Source organism: Electrona antarctica, assembly GCF_951216825.1.
Source record: "Electrona antarctica genome assembly, chromosome: 21".
In the NCBI taxonomy this organism is placed as follows: Eukaryota; Metazoa; Chordata; class Actinopteri; order Myctophiformes; family Myctophidae; genus Electrona; species Electrona antarctica.
In genome coordinates, this window is record NC_136802.1 from 2,990,583 (window position 1) to 3,013,883 (window position 23,301).

General features: G+C 46.4%; 1 protein-coding gene across 1 annotated transcript in view; it reads left to right on the forward strand.

Moving 5' to 3' along the window:
- Nucleotides 1–23,301, forward strand: part of LOC306913801 (protein polybromo-1-like) — an 89,718-nt gene that overhangs the window by 48,346 nt on the left and 18,071 nt on the right. Inside the window, exons 12-18 of the mRNA XM_079490614.1 lie at nucleotides 5–93; nucleotides 659–800; nucleotides 2,721–2,858; nucleotides 5,287–5,395; nucleotides 6,206–6,435; nucleotides 12,681–12,871; nucleotides 15,967–16,191. Of these exons, the coding sequence (XP_079346740.1) occupies nucleotides 5–93; nucleotides 659–800; nucleotides 2,721–2,858; nucleotides 5,287–5,395; nucleotides 6,206–6,435; nucleotides 12,681–12,871; nucleotides 15,967–16,191 (1,124 nt within the window). The remainder of the gene's footprint in view (nucleotides 1–4; nucleotides 94–658; nucleotides 801–2,720; nucleotides 2,859–5,286; nucleotides 5,396–6,205; nucleotides 6,436–12,680; nucleotides 12,872–15,966; nucleotides 16,192–23,301) is intronic.

The following is a 23,301-nucleotide window of genomic DNA, read 5'->3' on the forward strand; positions in this document are numbered from 1 at the left end:
TCAGACGAAGAAGAGAGAGCTCCTGAGGAGAGACGACGAGGATGGAGACAGCATCCTGTCGTCTGACGCAGGCAGCATCACCAAGAGGAAGAGGTGGGAATTACATCCATCTCTTGGATGTCACGGGCGTTGGTTGATTGATTGACTGATTTTATTTACACAATAATTCATATCATCAACAAATGCTAAACACTGTATGTACACAGAAGAAAAAGGGAAAACGTAGGGGCCAGTTAAATTTGTAAATACAGAGTCAATCATTTTTAACAACTTTATCCATATTTTTTTAGGTTGGCTATTCAAAAATAGATGGATATGCAAGACATTTTGTTTTCTGCAAGCTTGTACATCTGCAGTTTTTTATAGCAATTTGTGTTTTAAAAATTAGCGCTAGGCTCCGTTTAGCAGATTATCATCCTCCATGCTAGTTTCATGCTAGATCGACCCGCTGAAACAGCGTCGGCTAATACTTCTGTTCAACAGCCGTGTCACGGGGTCCTCAATTTGTAGTTTTTGGCAGTTTTCGCCTGGCAAGGGTGCCTAGGAACCGCCTGGCTGTAAATGTGTTATACGAAAGCCTATTATCGTGTCCCGTCATGTATGCTCTCTCTCTCTCTCTCTCTCTCTCCCCCCCCCCCCCCCCCCCTCTGGTCTTCAGCCATAAGAAGAACGTGAAGAAGAACAGGATGAAGTCTCTGTACGGTTCGGTGACGGAGGCTCGCGAGGCGGGCAGCGGACGGAGGCTCTGTGAGCTGTTCATGGTGAAGCCATCCAAGAAGGACTACCCTGACTACTACAAGGTATTAACTAACCCATCCCTGACTACTACAGGGTATTAACTAACCCATCCCTGACTACTACAAGGTATTAACTAACCCATCCCTGACTACTACAAGGTATTAACTAACCCATCCCTGACTACTACAAGGTATTAACTAACCCATCCCTGATTACTACAAGGTATTAACTAACCCATCCCTGACTACTACAAGGTATTAACTAACCCATCCCTGACTACTACAAGGTATTAACTAACCCATCCCTGACTACTACAAGGTATTAACTAACCCATCCCTGACTACTACAAGGTATTAACTAACCCATCCCTGACTACTACAAGGTATTAACTAACCCATCCCTGACTACTACACGGTATTAACTAACCCATCCCTGATTACTACAAGGTATTAACTAACCCATCCCTGACTACTACAAGGTATTAACTAACCCATCCCTGACTACTACAAGGTATTAACTAACCCATTAACTAACCCATCCCTGATTACTACAAGGTATTAACTAACCCATCCCTGACTACTACAAGGTATTAACTAACCCATCCCTGACTACTACAAGGTATTAACTAACCCATTAACTAACCCATCCCTGACTACTACAAGGTATTAACTAACCCATCCCTGACTACTACAAGGTATTAACTAACCCATCCCTGACTACTACAAGGTATTAACTAACCCATTCCTGACTACTACAATGTATTAACTAACCCATCCCTGACTACTATATATATGTTCCATGGTTGTTTTGTTTGTACAGTATGTTTGTGTATAGTTTCATGTTTCAAAGTGGACCACAATGGAAACAAGCGAAGGCTTTTTTGTGTCTAAGTCCATTTGGCGTTTTTTAAAATGATGTTATTTTCTGTAATTTTCTTAAACTGCCAATAAAGTATTCTATCTATTCTATCTATCTATCTACTACATGGTATTAACTAACCCATCCCTGACTACTACAAGGTATTAACTAACCCATTAACTAACCCATCCCTGACTACTACAAGGTATTAACTAACCCATCCCTGACTACTACAAGGTATTAACTAACCCATTAACTAACCCATTATTTAACCTTTATTTAACCAGTAAAACCACATTGAGACCATAGTCTCTTTTACAAGTGCGCACTGGCCAAGAGAAGAGGCAAATAAATGTTACACAGCTCTGCCAGTAACAACAAATACAGGACATGACAAGACAAACATATGACATCCGTAATAGCAAGAACCAACTACCAGGGAGGCTCAGAGAGAGTCTAAATATAGCTAACCAAGTACAGACTAAGAAAGACTAATAAGAACAATACATCAAGAAACTACTAAGCTAATATAAAACTAAGAACACCGCAATTGCTACTCGTCAAAGCAGGAGCAATGGCTGGAGCGTGTGCCCAGAGGCAAGCCTCTTAAACGTCACTAGGCTGGAGCGTGTGCCCAGAGGCAAGCCTCTTAAACGTCACTAGGCTGGAGCGTGTGCCCAGAGGCAAGCCTCTTAAACGTCACTAGGTTGGAGCGTGTGCCCAGAGGCAAGCCTCTTAAACGTCACTAGGCTGGAGCGTGTGCCCAGAGGCAAGCCTCTTAAACGTCACTAGGGGGATCAAGCCTCTTAAACGTCACTAGGGGGATCAAGGACGCCATTCAGGACGGGAACCCCTTTTTAATTGATCTGACCCTGACTCCTCCCAGGTGTGTTAATTGATCTGACCCTGACTCCTCCCAGGTGTGTTAATTGATCTGACCCTGACTCCTCCCAGGTGTGTTAATTGATCTCACCCTGACCCCTCCCAGGTGTGTTAATTGATCTGACCCTGACCCCTCCCAGGTGTGTTAATTGATCTGACCCTGACTCCTCCCAGGTGTGTTAATTGATCTGACCCTGACCCCTCCCATGTGTGTTAATTGCTCTGACCATGACTCCTCCCAGGTGATCCTGGAGCCCATGGACCTGAAGACGGTGGAGTTCTCAGTGCGTCAGGAGCGCTACGCCACCGAGGAGGCCATGATGAACGACATGAGGCTCATGTTCCGCAACGCTCGCCACTACAACGAGGAGGGCTCTCAGGTAGGAGGGGCTTATTATTATGTTGTCGTACGGGACGTTCCATTTGTCACCGCAGTGAAATCTGTTCTCCGCATTGGCTGCAGCTCACCGCTCCTTGGCTGCAGCTCACCGCTCCTTGGCTGCAGCTCACCGCTCCTTGGCTGCAGCTCACCGCTCCTTGGCTGCAGCTCACCGATCTTTGGCTGCAGCTCACCGCTCCTTGGCTGCGGCTCACCTCTCCTTGGCTGCGGCTCACCGTTCCCTGGCTGCAGCTCACCGCTCCTTGGCTGCAGCTCACCGCTCCTTGGCTGCAGCTCACCGCTCCTTGGCTGCAGCTCACCGCTCCTTGGCTGCAGCTCACCGCTCCTTGGCTGCAGCTCACCGCTCCTTGGCTGCAGCTCACCGCTCCTTGGCTGCAGCTCACCGATCTTTGGCTGCAGCTCACCGCTCCTTGGCTGCGGCTCACCTCTCCTTGGCTGCGGCTCACCGTTCCCTGGCTGCGGCTCACCGCTCCTTGGCTGCAGCTCACCGCTCCTTGGCTGCAGCTCACCGCTCCTTGGCTGCAGCTCACCGATCCTTGGCTGCAGCTCACCGCTCCTTGGCTGCAGCTCACCGCTCCTTGGCTGCAGCTCACCGCTCCTTGGCTGCAGCTCACCGCTCCTTGGCTGCGGCTCACCGCTCCTTGGCTGCGGCTCACCGCTCCTTGGCTGTGGCTCACCGTTCCTTGGCTGCAGCTCACCGCTCCTTGGCTGCAGCTCACCGCTCCTTGGCTGCGGCTCACCGCTCCTTGGCTGCGGCTCACCGCTCCTTGGCTGCAGCTCACCGCTCCTTGGCTGCAGCTCACCGCTCCAAGAGATGGGTCAAATGCGGAGAACAGATTTCACTGCGGTGACGTGTGTGTGTGTGACAAATCGTACGACTTTGACTTTATTATTATTTAAGATAATCACATTTTGTGTAGCCTGCTGTGGCCAGCCCAATACCACCGCGTAGATATTGGTCTGAAAACTGTGGGCAACCTGGATTTAAAAAAAGAAGCAGATAAAGAAAATGCCCCTGGTGATAAACCTGCCCCAATTATATTGTTTTGAGGATAGAGCACGGAGGAGCGGCCCGGTCTCCTGCAGGAGGTTTGCACATGCTCAGTGTAAACAGGAACTGCGATGATGGAGTGTTCCAGCAGAGGGTGCTAGATAGAAAGCTCATAACTTTCATGTAAATAATGAGATCCAGAACAGTTGAGAATTAAACAGCAGTCACCCTTCCCTTTTCAAATGTTTTATATCATCCACAGCACTTGAATGAACAGTATCCATGTTCCTTTGTCATTTCACAAAAATAAAAGTTTGACACATGTACTAATTAAAGAACATGGAAAATCCACAAAAGAAAATCTACAAAAACATTAACATTTAGTAAATGTACTTGTCCTTTATCTTTCAGTCTGTTATACACAACATTTTTTCCACAATTGATATACTTTTTAAAATAAAAACAAAATCAACTTTGTACTATTCTCTCTTTGTGATATCCTCTTTAGTTGTCCTAGGGACCGGTGTATTCATTCACCTCCGTGCTCCATCCTCTTTAGTTGTCCTAGGGACCGGTGTATTCATTCACCTCCGTGCTCCATCCTCTGTAGTTGTCCTAGGGACCGGTGTATTCATTCACCTCCGTGCTCCATCCTCTTTAGTTGTCCTAGGGACCGGTGTATTCATTCATTCACCTCCGTGCTCCATCCTCTTTAGTTGTCCTAGGGACCGGTGTATTCATTCACCTCCGTGCTCCATCCTCTTTAGTTGTCCTAGGGACCGGTGTATTCATTCACCTCCGTGCTCCATCCTCTTTAGTTGTCCTAGGGACCGGTGTATTCATTCACCTCCGTGCTCCATCCTCTTTAGTTGTCCTAGGGACCGGTGTATTCATTCACCTCCGTGCTCCATCCTCTTTAGTTGTCCTAGGGACCGGTGTATTCATTCACCTCCGTGCTCCATCCTCTTTAGTTGTCCTAGGGACCGGTGTATTCATTCACCTCCGTGCTCCATCCTCTTTAGTTGTCCTAGGGACCGGTGTATTCATTCACCTCCGTGCTCCATCCTCTTTAGTTGTCCTAGGGACCGGTGTATTCATTCATTCACCTCCGTGCTCCATCCTCTTTAGTTGTCCTAGGGACCGGTGTATTCATTCACCTCCGTGCTCCATCCTCTTTAGTTGTCCTAGGGACCGGTGTATTCATTCACCTCCGTGCTCCATCCTCTTTAGTTGTCCTAGGGACCGGTGTATTCATTCATTCACCTCCGTGCTCCATCCTCTTTAGTTGTCCTAGGGACCGGTGTATTCATTCACCTCCGTGCTCCATCCTCTTTAGTTGTCCTAGGGACCGGTGTATTCATCCTCTTTAGTTGTCCTAGGGACCGGTGTATTCATTCCATTGTTTTGTTCCTCCCAGGTGTACAACGATGCAGACATTCTGGAGAAGATCCTGAAAGACAAGCGTAAGGAGTTGGGACCTTCTCCCGAGGAGCAGGAGGACCTCGCCTCTCCCAAACTCAAACTCAGTACGTTTTCAACGTTATGGATCAAACTCAAACCGGGAGGCGTAATACCTCTCGCTACCTCGTCTCATGTCTTCTGTCTCTCTAGAAGTGTTAAGGAGCAAACGATAGCAATCCGTCACAAGCTTGTAGATTTTATTTTTTTGAGGGGCATATACAGGTTTAATGTTTGTTTTTAGTTAAACAAACATTAAAAACTCCATTGACAATGAAGGGAACTTTACGTCATGTTGTCCCTAACACAAACATTAAATGCTATAAACAATAAAGAGAATTTAATTTGTTTTACATCACCATTACATCACCTAATCATAGCAACATGAGTTAGACTTTGAAAGGTTTTTGACAATTATGAAAAACACTGTTTTAAACCAGGTTGAAAGTGGTTCAATGCCCCTTTTGATTTGCGTTTTATTTCTGGTAGAGCTATTGTTTTGGTTTTGTTTTGTTTTTGTTTATTCCATCGACTTCATTTAAAATGTATTTGCTTTTATATATATATAGGACCTTTTATTCAAACTATTTACCCATTCTGGGCGGGAACCCCTTTTGGTGTTTTAAGCATTCTGTTATACTTTAGCTATTGAAAAATAGCAGATCTACAAGCTCGTAGCGCGCCACCGAGTGGCGCGCTACGAGCTTGTAGGTCTGCTATTTTTGAAAAATCGAAGAACGACTGACATAGAAACATAGCTTTTTCAGAAAACTGTCAGGATGTAGAAGAACATTTTTAGAATCTGATCTCAGGTCAGAATGGGTTAAAATGTGCATTACATGCACACTCTCGGACTCACACAGCTGTCCGATCTGTAGGGAAGGTGGGCGTGTCTCCCAAGAAGTCCAAGTACCTGACTCCGCTGCAGCAGCGTCTCAACGAGCTGTATGACGCCGTGAGGAACTTCACGGACCGCCGCGGCCGGCGCCTCAGCACCATCTTCCTGCGCCTGCCGTCGCGCTCCGAGCTGCCAGACTACTACGCCACCATCAAGAGGCCGCTGGACATGGAGCGGCTGCGCAGCCACATGGCGGGCGGACGCTACCAGGTGGGGATAACATTTAGACCGTCTGCGCAGCCACATGGCGGGCGGACGCTACCAGGTAGGGATAACATTTAGACCGTCTGCGCAGCCACATGGCGGGCGGACGCTACCAGGTAGGGGGTAACATTTAGACCGTCTGCGCAGCCACATGGCGGGCGGACGCTACCAGGTAGGGGGTAACATTTAGACCGTCTGCGCAGCCACATGGCGGGCGGACGCTACCAGGTAGGGGTAACATTTAGACCGTCTGCGCAGCCACATGGCGGGGCGGGCGCTACCATGTAGGCGTAACATTTAGACCGTCTGCGCAGCCACATGGCGGGCGGACGCTACCAGGTAGGGATAACATTTAGACCGTCTGCGCAGCCACATGGCGGGCGGACGCTACCAGGTAGGGATAACATTTAGACCGTCTGCGCAGCCACATGGCGGCTGGACGCTACCATGTAGGGGTAACATTTAGACCGTCTGCGCAGCCACATGGCGGGCGGACGCTACCAGGTAGGGATAACATTTAGACCGTCTGCGCAGCCACATGGCGGCTGGACGCCACTAGGTATAACCCATTCTGGGCGGGAACCCCTTTTGGTGTTTTAAAGCATTACGTTATACTTTAGCTGTTGAAAAATAGCAGATCTACAAGCTCATAGCGCAGCACTGAGTTAGAGACTGACATTTTGTCGGGACTCCCGCGGGACACGGGATTCCCGCGGGATTCCCGTGGGATGGGATTAATATTTGTATTAATCCGGGAATGAAAGTCAACGGGAGCGCGCAGGAGCGTGAATGACGTTGGTCGCGCTGCCAAGTTCCAACCAAAAGAACAGAAGCACCCATTTTTGTTGTAGTCATCTTTCTGTGAGCCAACACTCTTTTGACTTGCTGACGCAAATCAAAAGAACTACATACATAGTTACCCATAATCCAGCAGTGCTAGTGCTTCCACAACACAAAAACCTCCTCCATGCAATCCAGTCGGGCTGGACGTCTTATACAGTTTTATATGAAGACATCGCAATGCGGCCGTGTATGATTCTGCATCGCACCGGTGCCGTGATTTAATCGATTATTTATAGCCAGATCATCCTGATGCATTTGTTTCCCCTGGCAGTGGCAACGTTGCAACTTTCAATTGTGATCTACGTTAGCTACATGCTAACACTGTTACTGTTAGCTAGCTCCCTGAACAGCTGTCTGAGCGAATGTTCTACAATACATCGTCTCCCTTCTTTCTCCCAGCTGAGTCCCATACACCAGTGGTTCCCAAACAATTTCATGTCAAGGATCCCTAAATCGACATTTATTAGCCCGCGGACCCCCATTTGAAAAGATGCCAGGGGCAGGGACCCCCATAAGAGAAGATTTTTTATTACGGTTCTAGCTGTGATTCTCAACCATTTTAATGTCAAGGACCCCAGCATTAGTCTACGGACCCCCATTTAATGGCATTTTTATCGCTGGGACCCTCAAATTATATTTTAAAGTCAATGTTCATTTAACTCTGAGTGTACAAATGGAACATTTGGTTCCATTTGTACACTCCCATAACATAATTTGTTACAGACCCATAAGGGTCCATTTGGTTCCAAACTATTATTTAACTGGGGACCCCCTGGAACTCTCAAGGACCCCTGGGAACCACTGCCATACACATAGACTTGTACACTGAATAATTATTCATATAGAGTTAAATTAACACTGAGGTTGTTTTTTTGTATCGTAATTGACAAAGCACTTGTTAACTGTTAAGCTTTAAATGTTAAGTGTTAAATCCAAAACTTTATTTATTTTAATTTTATTGTTAGGCTATCTGTCTTGAGAAGCCAGAAGTGATAGATAGATAGGCCTATAGATGGATAGATGGATGGATCGATCAATTGCCTAATGACTAAAAAAAAAAGAAACTGGAGCGGGATGGGAGCGGGAGTAATTTCGAGTGTGAGCGGGATGGGATCAGGAGTCATTCTACAGGAGTGGGACAGGATGGGATTTTTTTTTTTAACTCTGGCCCAGGATTTGGACAGGACAGGATTTTTTCTGTGGGAGTGGGACAGGACAGGAGTGAAAATACACTCCCGTGTCAGTCTCTACACCGAGTGCCGCGCTATGAGCTTGTAGTTCTGCTATTTTTGGAAAATCGTGAAAATGTGGCACAAATCTTTTGAATATATATTATTTCATAGCGAACGTTTTTAACGCAAATCTCTGCTTCTGGGAGGGTGTCCCTGGAACTACATATCTTCAGATGGGGGTCAGCGGCCAAAAACCATGAGTTTTTTTTAGAAAACTGTCCCATTTGGTTCCAATTGTACCCTCTCAGACCCCATAAGGGTGCATTTGGTTCCAAAGTAACTATCATTTAGCTGGGGGCCCCCTGGGACTCCCTCAAGGACCCCTGGGGGTCCCCGGACCCCCTGGAAGTCCCTCAAGGACCCCTGGGGGTCCCGAGAGCCCACTTTTGGAGCCACTGATGTAAAGCAACTTTGGATATAAAAGCGCTGTATGATGGGGATATTGGAAGCAAATTTATACATTACAAAATTCTACATAGATTCTACATACTATACCCCTGTGAATATGGTACATTTTTGACATGTTTTTTGGGAATGTCCTGTGGTTTTACCATTCTGGAAGAAGGTACTGAGGAAACTTAGAGAATGGCTGGGACTAAGATTCATACTCCTATTTTAGAGCCGAATAAAAGTCAGTTCGGCTCTGTAGAGCCTACAGTGTGACGTTATTTGGGGGGGGGGGGGGGGGGGGGGGTACCGTCCTAAAGTCGGCTCTTCGGTTGCTACTGAAAATTTCTGACGAGCCGAAATCATTTCGGCTCGTCAGCGCCGAAACAGCGGTAAAATAGGAGTATGAATCGGCCCTAACACTACCAGAATGCCCAAGGCTCTGTCTCTTGGGAGATGGCACGTTGTTGCCACAAGGGGTCGCCAAGGCACAACGTGCATTAGTGAGAAAATGGAATAGCTCGGCTACGCCAGAGCTCACTGACTGGAACTGCATCTTATCTTTCGAATACTCAATTGCCAGGAGGAACAATGTCAAAGGAAAGTTCCATGAAATATGGGACTTCTTTTATTTGTATATTAACCCATTTAGGCCTTTTTTCCCTGAAAAACCTCATGTGGTGCTCAATATTTCATGTAAAGGACCCCACAAATTATATGTAATATGCCACCGACCCCATCTGAAAATATGTTGTTCCAGGGACCCCACAGAAGCAAAGGTTTGAGTTAAAAACTGAAACTCTGAAAGAATATATATTCGAAGAGTTGAGGCACATTTTCACGATTTTTCAAAAATAGCAGATCTACAAGCTCGTAGCGCGGCACTCTGTGCCGCACTATGAACTTGTAGATCTGCTTTTTTTCAATAGCTAAAGTATAACATAATACTTAGTTAAAACACAAAGTGGTTCCTGCCCAGAATGGGTTAAAGGATGATTGCATTAACAATTTGTAATGATAATACATTACAGATGATATAATCACTATTGTCAACAACTGTGGAGTGGGGGTGTTGTCCATTTGGGGTAGTTTTTGACTCCTAGTTGTGTTCTGTTGTGTTTGTTTTTTCTTGTCTTTTTATTTTGTGTAAGTCATGTGTATTTTGTAAGGCTCTCACGATTCTCGATACGAATCGAAATCGAATCGAAATTGATGTTCGATTCAGTGTATCGAAATCACCAGCCGACTCGCACCCTGGGCAAGACCTACGCTGAAAAGACTATCAGCGGAAGTGGCGGAAGTGTTGCGTGTAAGATAACTACGTCACGCGGTGCGGCTGTGTTTACTAGTCCCCACCGAAACAAGGAAATGACGTTGATGCTTTACAAATCATTTCACATTCTCCGCGAATGAAACAAGTGTTGTGATTGGTCGGGAAAATATCGTATCCGGGGGAAATACATCTGATGGATGTTCCGGAGGATACATCCGCCCGATAGCTTCTTTGCCTTACGTTGTGACCAGGCTCTTCTTTTCGCAGTTAAGTGAGCCTGGGACCGAGGCTAGCCGACTCGCGATATTTCATTGCATGTGCGGCCGTCCGTTTATTCACCCCGGAACGTTTCTCACAGGACGAGTTTCAGCCTGTCAGCGTTGGACATTATATGCCGGTGCACAACCCAGCTTGTAGCTCAATGCGGTGCTATCATCAGAGCAGACAACAACACACCCAAATTCAGCCAAAGGAAGAAGCCGTTTATATCGCTGTTTATATCGTATGGTTGTGTACAATAGCGGATTGAAGGGTTCTATATGGGGCTGCCTGGAGTCTAGACTGGCGCTGGCCTGCACGCTATGGCTGCTTCGACATGTATCGCATCTAAACCTAAACGAGGACCGCAGCGCGAAGCTGTGTTCAGTGCGAGACATTAGGCAGCCAGCGTGGAGGCTGACGCCAGTCCAGCCCATGGAACCTCTCCCTGAAGCTGCTACATTTAGAACGCCGGAGTGAGCTCCTTTAGTGGGGCTTAATGTGAAACATGACTGTGAACCATGGCTAGTATAGGAGTTACCAGCTAGTGCCCCTCAAAAACAACTAGAGGCAAAAACAAAAGCTAGTGGCTAGCGCCCAGCCACCCCTCAAAAACAATGTTTTATTGCTTCATCTGTTGTAGTCACTATTCATTGATTCACTGGCATACCTTTGAAAAAAAGGTTTCTCACTGTTATATTGAGTTATATTCAATTGATTAAAATGTGATTCATTGAGATTAATTAATTATTAATTATAATGTCCCAGCCCTATTATTTACTTTTTATTTTATTTAGTTACCTAGAGGAGAGCTTAACAATAATCTCAAAATGATGTGAGGACATAAAACCCAAAGTTTGTATTGTTGATGCTATTCTCATTTGTTATTAGTCAAATAAAATGATTTAATGCAGAGAAACAAGTGTTTTTCTTTACAAATCAAAATATTATCCTAAATTAATGATCGTACAGCGCTCTGTGCTGAAAATAGGAGGTTTTTAAAAATATCCATTGAATCGTATTGAATATCGAATCGAATCGTGACCTTAACATCGGAAATGTAATTGAATTGTGGGTTAGGCGAATCGTGACAGCCCTAGTATTTTGTATGCTTTATTGTAAAATATTACAAAACTTTGTGAGGGTAGGTACCCTCACAAAAAACATGCAGTAATCCTGGTCTCTAAACTGCCTCCCCCTGGCTAGCCGAGGCACCTGATGGAGGGGAAAGGAACTGGTTGGAATAACGTGTTCCTTCCACGCACTACGTCCAACCAGGGAAACTCCCCCCTGTCAGGTGTAAAGGAGCAACTTGGACACTCAGGCATGAAGGAAGCATGAGTTCAAGTCCGTTGCTCTCCCCATGTCCCCCATATATGGGGACTAGGTTGGTGGAGGGTGTGTAGAGCCCAGGATCACATTAGATAATTGACACAGGGGTGAAAAATGGGTTACAAAATCGTGGGATAAAAATTATATATAAAAAAACAATCACGTCCCTCCCTGTGTCTCCGTTGACCAATCATGTCCCTCCCTGTGTCTCCGTTGACCAATCACGTCCCTCCCTGTGATGATTTACTTTGTGTTATATTTTCTTTTGTGTGTTTGTTGTTGTATTGTTTATTTCCCTTTTTTGTGCAGTCTGTCTTTTTTTTGAGTGGTGTAAACCACTCCTACAACTGGCTTTGTTGTGCAGAAAAAATGAGCATGGTTGCTATGTTCACCCTGTTCACCCGGGTGTGATTTCATTACGTCAGACATGATTTCATTACGTCAGACAGGCTATATAAGACCTTACACCACTCAGTTCACACGGGTGTGATTTTTTTCTTTATTGGACAGCTGCCCCCCTTTGCCAACTTGTAGACTTTTTTATTGTTCTTAATGAACTTTTAATCTGTTTAAATCAATGATCTCTTCCATACAGGAAAGGATTCCAAATAAGCCAGCTGGCTTCTTCCCTTCCTTGCATTGTATATTTGTTCTTTGATATGGTATTGTCTATTTTTGAGTGGTGTAAACCACTCCTACAACTGGCTTTGTTAGTTTGTCTGTCTGTCTGTTCGTACCAAAAAATGAGCATGGTTGCTATGGTCACACAGTTCACACGGGTGTGATTTCATTACATCAGACATTACGTCAGACTACAGTTGATCAGTCTATATAAGACCTTACACCACTCAGTTCACACGGGTGTGATTTATTTGTACTACGTGCTAAATAAATAAACCTAAACCTGTCCCTCCCTGTGGGCCCAGGACGTGGAGTCCCTGGTGGACGACTTCAACCTGATGTTCAACAACGCCTGCACCTACAACGAGCCTGAGTCTCTGATCTACCGCGACGCCCTGGTGCTGCACCGCGTGCTGCTGGAGACGCACCGCCTGCAGCAGGGAGGGGACGACGCTGGGGGGCCCGCCGCGGGGCCCCTGGTACGAGAGCTCATCAGGTAGGACTCACTGCAGGGCCCCTGGTCTGAGAGCACTGACTCTGTTTGACCAGAATGGAACAGCGCCTTCATTAGTATCATTAACACTGAGTCTGTTTGACCAGAATGGAACAGAGCCTTCATTAGCATCATTAACACTGACTCTGTTTGACCAGAATGGAACAGAGCCTTCATTAGCATCATTAACACTGACTCTGTTTGACCAGAATGGAACAGAGCCTTCATTAGCATCATTAACACTGACTCTGTTTGACCAGAATGGAACAGAGCCTTCATTAGCATCATTAACACTGACTCTGTTTGACCAGAATGGAACAGATCCTTCATTAGCATCATTAACACTGACTCTGTTTGACCAGAATGGAACAGAGCCTTCATTAGCATCATTAACACTGACTCTGTTTGACCAGAATGGAACAGAGCCTTCATTAGCATCATTAACACTGACTCTGTTTGACCAGAATGGAACAGAGCCTTCATTAGCATCATTAACACTGAGTCTGTTTGACCAGAATGGAACAGAGCCTTCATTAGCATCATTAACACTGGCCGCGGTTACATGCAGGCTGATCATTCCGAATAAATACTTCCGAATAAAATGCATCCGAAGTAATGTTTTTTGCTGCGTGTTTACATGGGAAATGGTCATTCTGAATGAGCGTTTACAAGGAGATGTGATATAAGACATGATACATGTTAATTCACGTGAAGAGAGAGAGAGAGAGAGAGAGAGAGAGAGAGAGAGAGAGAGAGAGAGAGAGAGAGAGAGAGAGAGAGACTGTTGAACACACACACACACACGCCTAGCCCCATATGTGCCCTCTCCCTACAACACACGCCAAGCGTTGTAAGCGCTGATCTACAGGCTGACAACGTGTCCCATCTGTACATCGCATAAAGCATATAATGCATAGCTTATCTGCACGATACACCATCGCCGCATCATTATGGCATAAAGTAGGCTACCAATTGGGTGTTTAATACTAGATTGATTGCAGGCAGCTGGTCATCAATACAATTAAACTGCAAAGCCGTTATGTTTCATGACGTTTTGGTTGCAACTTGGAATAGGCAAGTTATAAAAGTTTAAAGGGATAGGATGGACATAGGATAGCGATAATAGCGTATTCTTGGGAATGTGTGTGTGTGTGCGTGTGTGCGTGTGTGTGTGTGTGTGTGTGTGTGTGTGTGAGAGAGAGAGATTACTGAACAGCGGACTGACGGGATTTCGTCCTCTCTCTCCTCCGTCTTTCTGTGAGTCCCCCGATGCACTTAGCCTACAGTAGCATGAAGCATCCAGATACATATAGGCTGGCTATATAACCTATAGGCCTTTCAAACATGTTTGAAAATTATCAGAGTGATACCCAACTCGGGACGGTTGGATCTTTGAACACTCACAGATCAGGGGGATCATCATCACTGCTGCTGCTGCTCCACGTTTTTTTTTTGTGGATTTCGGATCTGCAAAATGCACGAAATAACGCGCTCTATGTGCAAACTCCTCGGCGCGCCTTGGATATGAGCGCCTTGGAGTTGGAGCGCCTTGGAAATGAGCATGCTCAGAAAGACCAGAATGAATTTACATCCGAAGCAGTGTATACATGAGTCCAATTTTCTTTCAATCGCATTGAACATCGGAATAATCCGGCCAGTGACATCGGAATGGTTTTTAAATCGCATCGAGCATTTTCATTCGGATTTAAGTTTTTGTAGGTGTTTACATGACAACGTTTAATAGGATTTAACTTCTATTCGGAATTAAGAGGGGTTGAAAGACCTCATGTAAACGTACCCACTGACTCTGTTTGACCAGAATGGAACAGAGCCTTCATTAGCATCATTAACACTGAGTCTGTTTGACCAGAATGGAACAGAGCCTTCATTAGCATCATTAACACTGAGTCTGTTTGACCAGAATGGAACAGAGCCTTCATTAGCATCATTAACACTGACTCTTTTGACCAGAATGGAACAGAGCCTTCATTAGCATCATTAACACTGACTCTGTTTGACCAGAATGGAACAGATCCTTCATTAGCATCATTAACACTGACTCTGTTTGACCAGAATGGAACAGAGCCTTCATTAGCATCATTAACACTGACTCTGTTCGACCAGAATGGAACAGAGCCTTCATTAGCATCATTAACACTGACTCTGTTTGACCAGAATGGAACAGAGCCTTCATTAGCATCATTAACACTGACTCTGTTTTACCAGAATGGAACAGGAACCTGTGTGTGTCTATGTGGTAACTGTGCCACCCTGGAGGTGCCCTGTGTGTATGTGGTAACTGTGCCACCCTGGAGGTGCCCTGTGTGTATGTGGTAACTGTGCCACCCTGGCTGTGCGCTGTGTGTATGTGGTAACTGTGCCACCCTGGAGGTGCCCTGTGTGTATGTGGTAACTGTGCCACCCTGGCTGTGCGCTGTGTGTATGTGGTAACTGTGCCACCCTGGCTGTGCGCTGTGTGTATGTGGTAACTGTGCCACCCTGGAGGTGCCCTGTGTGTATGTGGTAACTGTGCCACCCTGGCTGTGCCCTGTGTGTATGTGGTAACTGTGCCACCCTGGAGGTGCCCTGTGTGTATGTGGTAACTGTGCCACCCTGGCTGTGCCCTGTGTGTATGTGGTAACTGTGCCACCCTGGCTGTGCGCTGTGTGTATGTGGTAACTGTGCCACCCTGGAGGTGCCCTGTGTGTATGTGGTAACTGTGCCACCCTGGCTGTGCGCTGTGTGTATGTGGTAACTGTGCCACCCTGGCTGTGCGCTGTGTGTATGTGGTAACTGTGCCACCCTGGAGGTGCCCTGTGTGTATGTGGTAACTGTGCCACCCTGGCTGTGCGCTGTGTGTATGTGGTAACTGTGCCACCCTGGAGGTGCCCTGTGTGTATGTGGTAACTGTGCCACCCTGGCTGTGCCCTGTGTGTATGTGGTAACTGTGCCACCCTGGCTGTGCCCTGTGTGTATGTGATAACTGTGCCACCCTGGCTGTGCGCTGTGTGTATGTGGTAACTGTGCCACCCTGGCTGTGCGCTGTGGTCAGGAACCTGTCCCTGTCTATGTTCTAAGTGTGCCCTGTGGGTCAACAGGAACCTGTTTGTGTCGGTGATGGGTCACCAGGACGAAGAGGGCCGCTGCTACAGCGACTCTCTGGCGGAGATCCCGGCCGCGGCCGACCCGGCGGGCGGGGCCGACAAGCCCGAGCTCAACCTGGACATCGTGCGGTCCAACGTGGAGCGCGGGCGATACCGACGCCTCGACGTCTTCCAGGAGCACATGTTCGAGGTGCTGGAGAAGGCCCGCCGCCTCAACAGGTAACGGACTCACGGCGCGGTTGATTGTTTCATCTAAATAAAACGTGTGTTGACGACTACTACATACATAACTACATAAAACTATGTTAAAACTAAGCTATGACGACAAAAAATAAGACTCAACATATTGGACTAGTGGAGAGGAGATCCAGTAGAACTAAATGTCAGGGAGGGACTAGTGGAGAAGAGATCCAGTAGAACTAAATGTCAGGGAGGGACTAGTGGAGAAGAGATCCAGTAGAACTAAATGTTAGGGAGGGACTAGTGGAGAAGAGATCCAGTAGAACTAAATGTCAGGGAGGGACTAGTGGAGAAGAGATCCAGTAGAACTAAATGTCAGGGAGGGACTAGTGGAGAAGAGATCCAGTAGAACTAAATGTCAGGGAGGGACTAGTGGAGAAGAGATCCAGTAGAACTAAATGGCAGGGATGGACTAGTGGAGAAGAGATCCAGTAGAACTAAATGTTAGGGAGGGACTAGTGGAGAAGAGATCCAGTAGAACTAAATGTTAGGGAGGGACTAGTGGAGAACAGATCCAGTAGAACTAAATGTCAGGGAGGGACTAGTGGAGAAGAGATCCAGTAGAACTAAATGTCAGGGAGGGACTAGTGGAGAAGAGATCCAGTAGAACTAATTGTCAGGGAGGGACTAGTGGAGAAGAGATCCAGTAGAACTAATTGTCAGGGAGGGACTAGTGGAGAAGAGATCCAGTAGAACTAAATGTCAGGGAGGGACTAGTGGAGAAGAGATCCAGTAGAACTAAATGTCAGGGAGGGACTAGTAGAGAAGAGATCCAGTAGAACTAAATGTCAGGGAGGGACTAGTGGAGAAGAGATCCAGTAGAACTAATTGTCAGGGAGGGACTAGTGGAGAAGAGATCCAGTAGAACTAATTGTCAGGGAGGGACTAGTGGAGAAGAGATCCAGTAGAACTAAATGTCAGGGAGGGACTAGTGGAGAAGAGATCCAGTAGAACTAAATGTTAGGGAGGGACTAGTGGAGAGGAGATCCAGTAGAACTAAATGTCAGGGAGGGACTAGTGGAGAAGAGATCCAGTAGAACTAAATGTTAGGGAGGGACTAGTGGAGACGAGATCCAGTAGAACTAAATGTTAGGGAGGGACTAGTGGAGAAGAGATCCAGTAGAACTAAATGTCAGGGAGGGACTAGTGGAGAGGAGATCCAGTAGAACTAAATGTCAGGGAGGGACTAGTGGAGAGGAGATCCAGTAGAACTAAATGTCAGGGAGGGACTAGTGGAGAAGAGATCCAGTAGAACTAAATGTTAGGGAGGGACTAGTGGGAGAAGAGATCCAGTAGAACTAAATGTCAGGGAGGGACTAGTGGAGAGGAGATCCAGTAGAACTAAATGTTAGGGAGGGACTAGTGGAGAAGAGATCCAGTAGAACTAAATGTCAGGGAGGGACTAGTGGAGAGGAGATCCAGTAGAACTAAATGTCAGGGAGGGACTAGTGGAGAAGAGATCCAGTAGAACTAAATGTTAGGGAGGGACTAGTGGGAGAAGAGATCCAGTAGAACTAAATGTCAGGGAGGGACTAGTGGAGAAGAGATCCAGTAGAACTAAATGTCAGGGAGGGACTAGTGGAGAAGAGATCCAGTAGAACTAAATGTCAGGGATGGACTAGTGGAGAGGAGATCCAGTAGAACTAAATGTCAGGGATGGACTAGTGGAGAAGAGATCCAGTAGAACTAAATGTTAGGGAGGGACTAGTGGAGAAGAGATCCAGTAGAACTAAATGTTAGGGAGGGACTAGTGGAGAAGAGATCCAGTAGAACTAAATGTCAGGGAGGGACTAGTGGAGAAGAGATCCAGTAGAACTAAATGTCAGGGAGGGACTAGTGGAGAAGAGATCCAGTATAACTAAATGTCAGGGAGGGACTAGTGGAGAAGAGATCCAGTAGAACTAAATGTCAGGGAGGGACTAGTGGAGAAGAGATCCAGTAGAACTAAATGTCAGGGAGGGACTAGTGGAGAAGAGATCCAGTAGAACTAAATGTCAGGGAGGGACTAGTGGAGAAGAGATCCAGTAGAACTAAATGTCAGGGAGGGACTAGTGGAGAAGAGATCCAGTAGAACTAAATGTTAGGGAGGGACTAGTGGAGAAGAGATCCAGTAGAACTAAATGTCAGGGAGGGACTAGTGGAGAAGAGATCCAGTAGAACTAAATGTCAGGGAGGGACTAGTGGAGAAGAGATCCAGTAGAACTAAATGTCAGGGAGGGACTAGTGGAGAAGAGATCCAGTAGAACTAAATGTCAGGGAGGGACTAGTGGAGAAGAGATCCAGTAGAACTAAATGTCAGGGAGGGACTAGTAGAGAAGAGATCCAGTAGAACTAAATGTCAGGGAGGGACTAGTAGAGAAGAGATCCAGTAGAACTAAATGTCAGGGAGGGACTAGTAGAGAAGAGATCCAGTAGAACTAAATGTCAGGGAGGGACTAGTGGAGAAGAGATCCAGTAGAACTAAATGTCAGGGAGGGACTAGTGGAGAAGAGATCCAGTAGAACTAAATGTTAGGGAGGGACTAGTGGAGAAGAGATCCAGTAGAACTAAATGTCAGGGAGGGACTAGTGGAGAAGAGATCCAGTAGAACTAAATGTCAGGGAGGGACTAGTGGAGAAGAGATCCAGTAGAACTAAATGTCAGGGAGGGACTAGTGGAGAAGAGATCCAGTAGAACTAAATGTCAGGGAGGGACTAGTGGAGAAGAGATCCAGTAGAACTAAATGTCAGGGAGGGACTAGTGGAGAGAGAGATCCAGTAGAACTAAATGTCAGGGAGGGACTAGTAGAGAAGAGATCCAGTAGAACTAAATGTCAGGGAGGGACTAGTGGAGAGGAGATCCAGTAGAACTAAATGTCAGGGAGGGACTAGTGGAGAAGAGATCCAGTAGAACTAAATGTCAGGAGGGACTAGTAGAGAAGAGATCCAGTAGAACTAAATGTCAGGGAGGGACTAGTGGAGAAGAGATCCAGTAGAACTAAATGTCAGGGAGGGACTAGTGGAGAAGAGATCCAGTAGAACTAAATGTCAGGGAGGGACTAGTAGAGAAGAGATCCAGTAGAACTAAATGTCAGGGAGGGACTAGTGGAGAAGAGATCCAGTAGAACTAAATGTCAGGGAGGGACTAGTGGAGAAGAGATCCAGTAGAACTAAATGTCAGGGGAGGGACTAGTAGAGAAGAGATCCAGTAGAACTAAATGTCAGGGAGGGACTAGTGGAGAAGAGATCCAGTAGAACTAAATGTCAGGGAGGGACTAGTAGAGAAGAGATCCAGTAGAACTAAATGTCAGGGAGGGACTAGTGGAGAAGAGATCCAGTAGAACTAAATGTCAGGGAGGGACTAGTGGAGAAGAGATCCAGTAGAACTAAATGTCAGGGAGGGACTAGTGGAGAAGAGATCCAGTAGAACTAAATGTCAGGGAGGGACTAGTGAGAAGAGATCCAGTAGAACTAAATGTCAGGGAGGGACTAGTTGAGAAGAGATCCAGTAGAACTAAATGTCAGGGAGGGACTAGTGGAGAAGAGATCCAGTAGAACTAAATGTCAGGGAGGGGACTAGTGGAGAAGAGATCCAGTAGAACTAAATGTCAGGGAGGGACTAGTGGAGAAGAGATCCAGTAGAACTAAATGTCAGGGAGGGACTAGTGGAGAAGAGATCCAGTAGAACTAAATGTCAGGGAGGGACTAGTGGAGAAGAGATCCAGTAGAACTAAATGTCAGGGGAGGGACTAGTGGAGAGGAGATCCAGTAGAACTAAATGTCAGGGAGGGACTAGTGGAGAAGAGATCCAGTAGAACTAAATGTCAGGGAGGGACTAGTGGAGAAGAGATCCAGTAGAACTAAATGTCAGGGAGGGACTAGTAGAGAAGAGATCCAGTAGAACTAAATGTCAGGGGAGGGACTAGTGGAGAGGAGATCCAGTAGAACTAAATGTTAGGGAGGGACTAGTGGAGAAGAGATCCAGTAGAACTAAATGTCAGGGAGGGACTAGTGGAGAAGGAGATCCAGTAGAACTAAATGTCAGGGAGGGACTAGTGGAGAAGAGATCCAGTAGAACTAAATGTTAGGGAGGGACTAGTGGGAGAAGAGATCCAGTAGAACTAAATGTCAGGGAGGGACTAGTGGAGAAGAGATCCAGTAGAAACTAAATGTCAGGGAGGGACTAGTGGAGAAGAGATCCAGTAGAACTAAATGTCAGGGATGGACTAGTGGAGAGGAGATCCAGTAGAACTAAATGTCAGGGATGGACTAGTGGAGAAGAGATCCAGTAGAACTAAATGTTAGGAGGGACTAGTGGAGAAGAGATCCAGTAGAACTAAATGTTAGGGAGGGACTAGTGGAGAAGAGATCCAGTAGAACTAAATGTCAGGGAGGGACTAGTGGAGAAGAGATCCAGTAGAACTAAATGTCAGGGAGGGACTAGTGGAGAAGAGATCCAGTATAACTAAATGTCAGGGAGGGACTAGTGGAGAAGAGATCCAGTAGAACTAAATGTCAGGGAGGGACTAGTGGAGAAGAGATCCAGTAGAACTAAATGTCAGGGAGGGACTAGTGGAGAAGAGATCCAGTAGAACTAAATGTCAGGGAGGGACTAGTGGAGAAGAGATCCAGTAGAACTAAATGTCAGGGAGGGACTAGTGGAGAAGAGATCCAGTAGAACTAAATGTTAGGGAGGGACTAGTGGAGAAGAGATCCAGTAGAACTAAATGTCAGGGAGGGACTAGTGGAGAAGAGATCCAGTAGAACTAAATGTCAGGGAGGGACTAGTGGAGAAGAGATCCAGTAGAACTAAATGTCAGGGAGGGACTAGTGGAGAAGAGATCCAGTAGAACTAAATGTCAGGGAGGGACTAGTGGAGAAGAGATCCAGTAGAACTAAATGTCAGGGAGGGACTAGTAGAGAAGAGATCCAGTAGAACTAAATGTCAGGGAGGGACTAGTAGAGAAGAGATCCAGTAGAACTAATGTCAGGGAGGGACTAGTAGAGAAGAGATCCAGTAGAACTAAATGTCAGGGAGGGACTAGGTGGAGAAGAGATCCAGTAGAACTAAATGTCAGGGAGGGACTAGTGGAGAAGAGATCCAGTAGAACTAAATGTTAGGGAGGGGACTAGTGGAGAAGAGATCCAGTAGAACTAAATGTCAGGGAGGGACTAGTGGAGAAGAGATCCAGTAGAACTAAATGTCAGGGGAGGGACTAGTGGAGAAGAGATCCAGTAGAACTAAATGTCAGGGAGGGACTAGTGGAGAAGAGATCCAGTAGAACTAAATGTCAGGGAGGGACTAGTGGAGAAGAGATCCAGTAGAACTAAATGTCAGGGAGGGGACTAGTGGAGAGGAGATCCAGTAGAACTAAATGTCAGGGAGGGACTAGTAGAGAAGAGATCCAGTAGAACTAAATGTCAGGGAGGGACTAGTGGAGAGGAGATCCAGTAGAACTAAATGTCAGGGAGGGACTAGTGGAGAAGAGATCCAGTAGAACTAAATGTCAGGGAGGGACTAGTAGAGAAGAGATCCAGTAGAACTAAATGTCAGGGAGGGACTAGTGGAGAAGAGATCCAGTAGAACTAAATGTCAGGGAGGGGACTAGTGGAGAAGAGATCCAGTAGAACTAAATGTCAGGGAGGGACTAGTAGAGAAGAGATCCAGTAGAACTAAATGTCAGGGAGGGACTAGTGGAGAAGAGATCCAGTAGAACTAAATGTCAGGGAGGGACTAGTGGAGAAGAGATCCAGTAGAAACTAAATGTCAGGGAGGGACTAGTAGAGAAGAGATCCAGTAGAACTAAATGTCAGGGGAGGGGACTAGTGGAGAAGAGATCCAGTAGAACTAAATGTCAGGGAGGGACTAGTAGAGAAGAGATCCAGTAGAACTAAATGTCAGGGAGGGACTAGTGGAGAAGAGATCCAGTAGAACTAAATGTCAGGGAGGGACTAGTGGAGAAGAGATCCAGTAGAACTAAATGTCAGGGAGGGACTAGTGGAGAAGAGATCCAGTAGAACTAAATGTCAGGGAGGGACTAGTGGAGAAGAGATCCAGTAGAACTAAATGTCCAGGGAGGGACTAGTAGAGAAGAGATCCAGTAGAACTAAATGTCAGGGAGGGACTAGTGGAGAAGAGATCCAGTAGAACTAAATGTCAGGGAGGGACTAGTGGAGAAGAGATCCAGTAGAACTAAATGTCAGGGAGGGACTAGTGGAGAAGAGATCCAGTAGAACTAAATGTCAGGGAGGGGACTAGTGGAGAAGAGATCCAGTAGAACTAATGTCAGGGAGGGGACTAGTGGAGAAGAGATCCAGTAGAACTAAATGTCAGGGAGGGACTAGTGGAGAGGAGATCCAGTAGAACTAAATGTCAGGGAGGGGACTAGTGGAGAAGAGATCCAGTAGAACTAAATGTCAGGGAGGGACTAGTGGAGAAGAGATCCAGTAGAACTAAATGTCAGGGAGGGACTAGTAGAGAAGAGATCCAGTAGAACTAAATGTCAGGGAGGGACTAGTGGAGAGGAGATCCAGTAGAACTAAATGTCAGGGAGGGACTAGTGGAGAAGAGATCCAGTAGAACTAGATGTCAGGGAGGGACTAGTGGAGAAGAGATCCAGTAGAACTAAATGTCAGGGAGGGACTAGTGGAGAAAGAGATCCAGTAGAACTTAATGTCAGGGAGGGACTAGTGGAGAAGAGATCCAGTAGAACTACATGTCAGGGAGGGACTAGTGGAGAAGAGATCCAGTAGAACTAAATGTCAGGGAGGGACTAGTGGAGAGGAGATCCAGTAGAACTAAATGTCAGGGAGGGACTAGTGGAGAAGAGATCCAGTAGAACTAAATGTCAGGGAGGGACTAGTGGAGAAGAGATCCAGTAGAACTAAATGTCAGGGAGGGACTAGTGGAGAAGAGATCCAGTAGAACTACATGTCAGGGAGGGACTAGTGGAGAAGAGATCCAGTAGAACTACATGTCAGGGAGGGACTAGTGGAGAGGAGATCCAGTAGAACTACATGTCAGGGAGGGACTAGTGGAGAGGAGATCCAGTAGAACTACATGTCAGGGAGGGACTAGTGGAGAGGAGATCCAGTAGAACTACATGTCAGG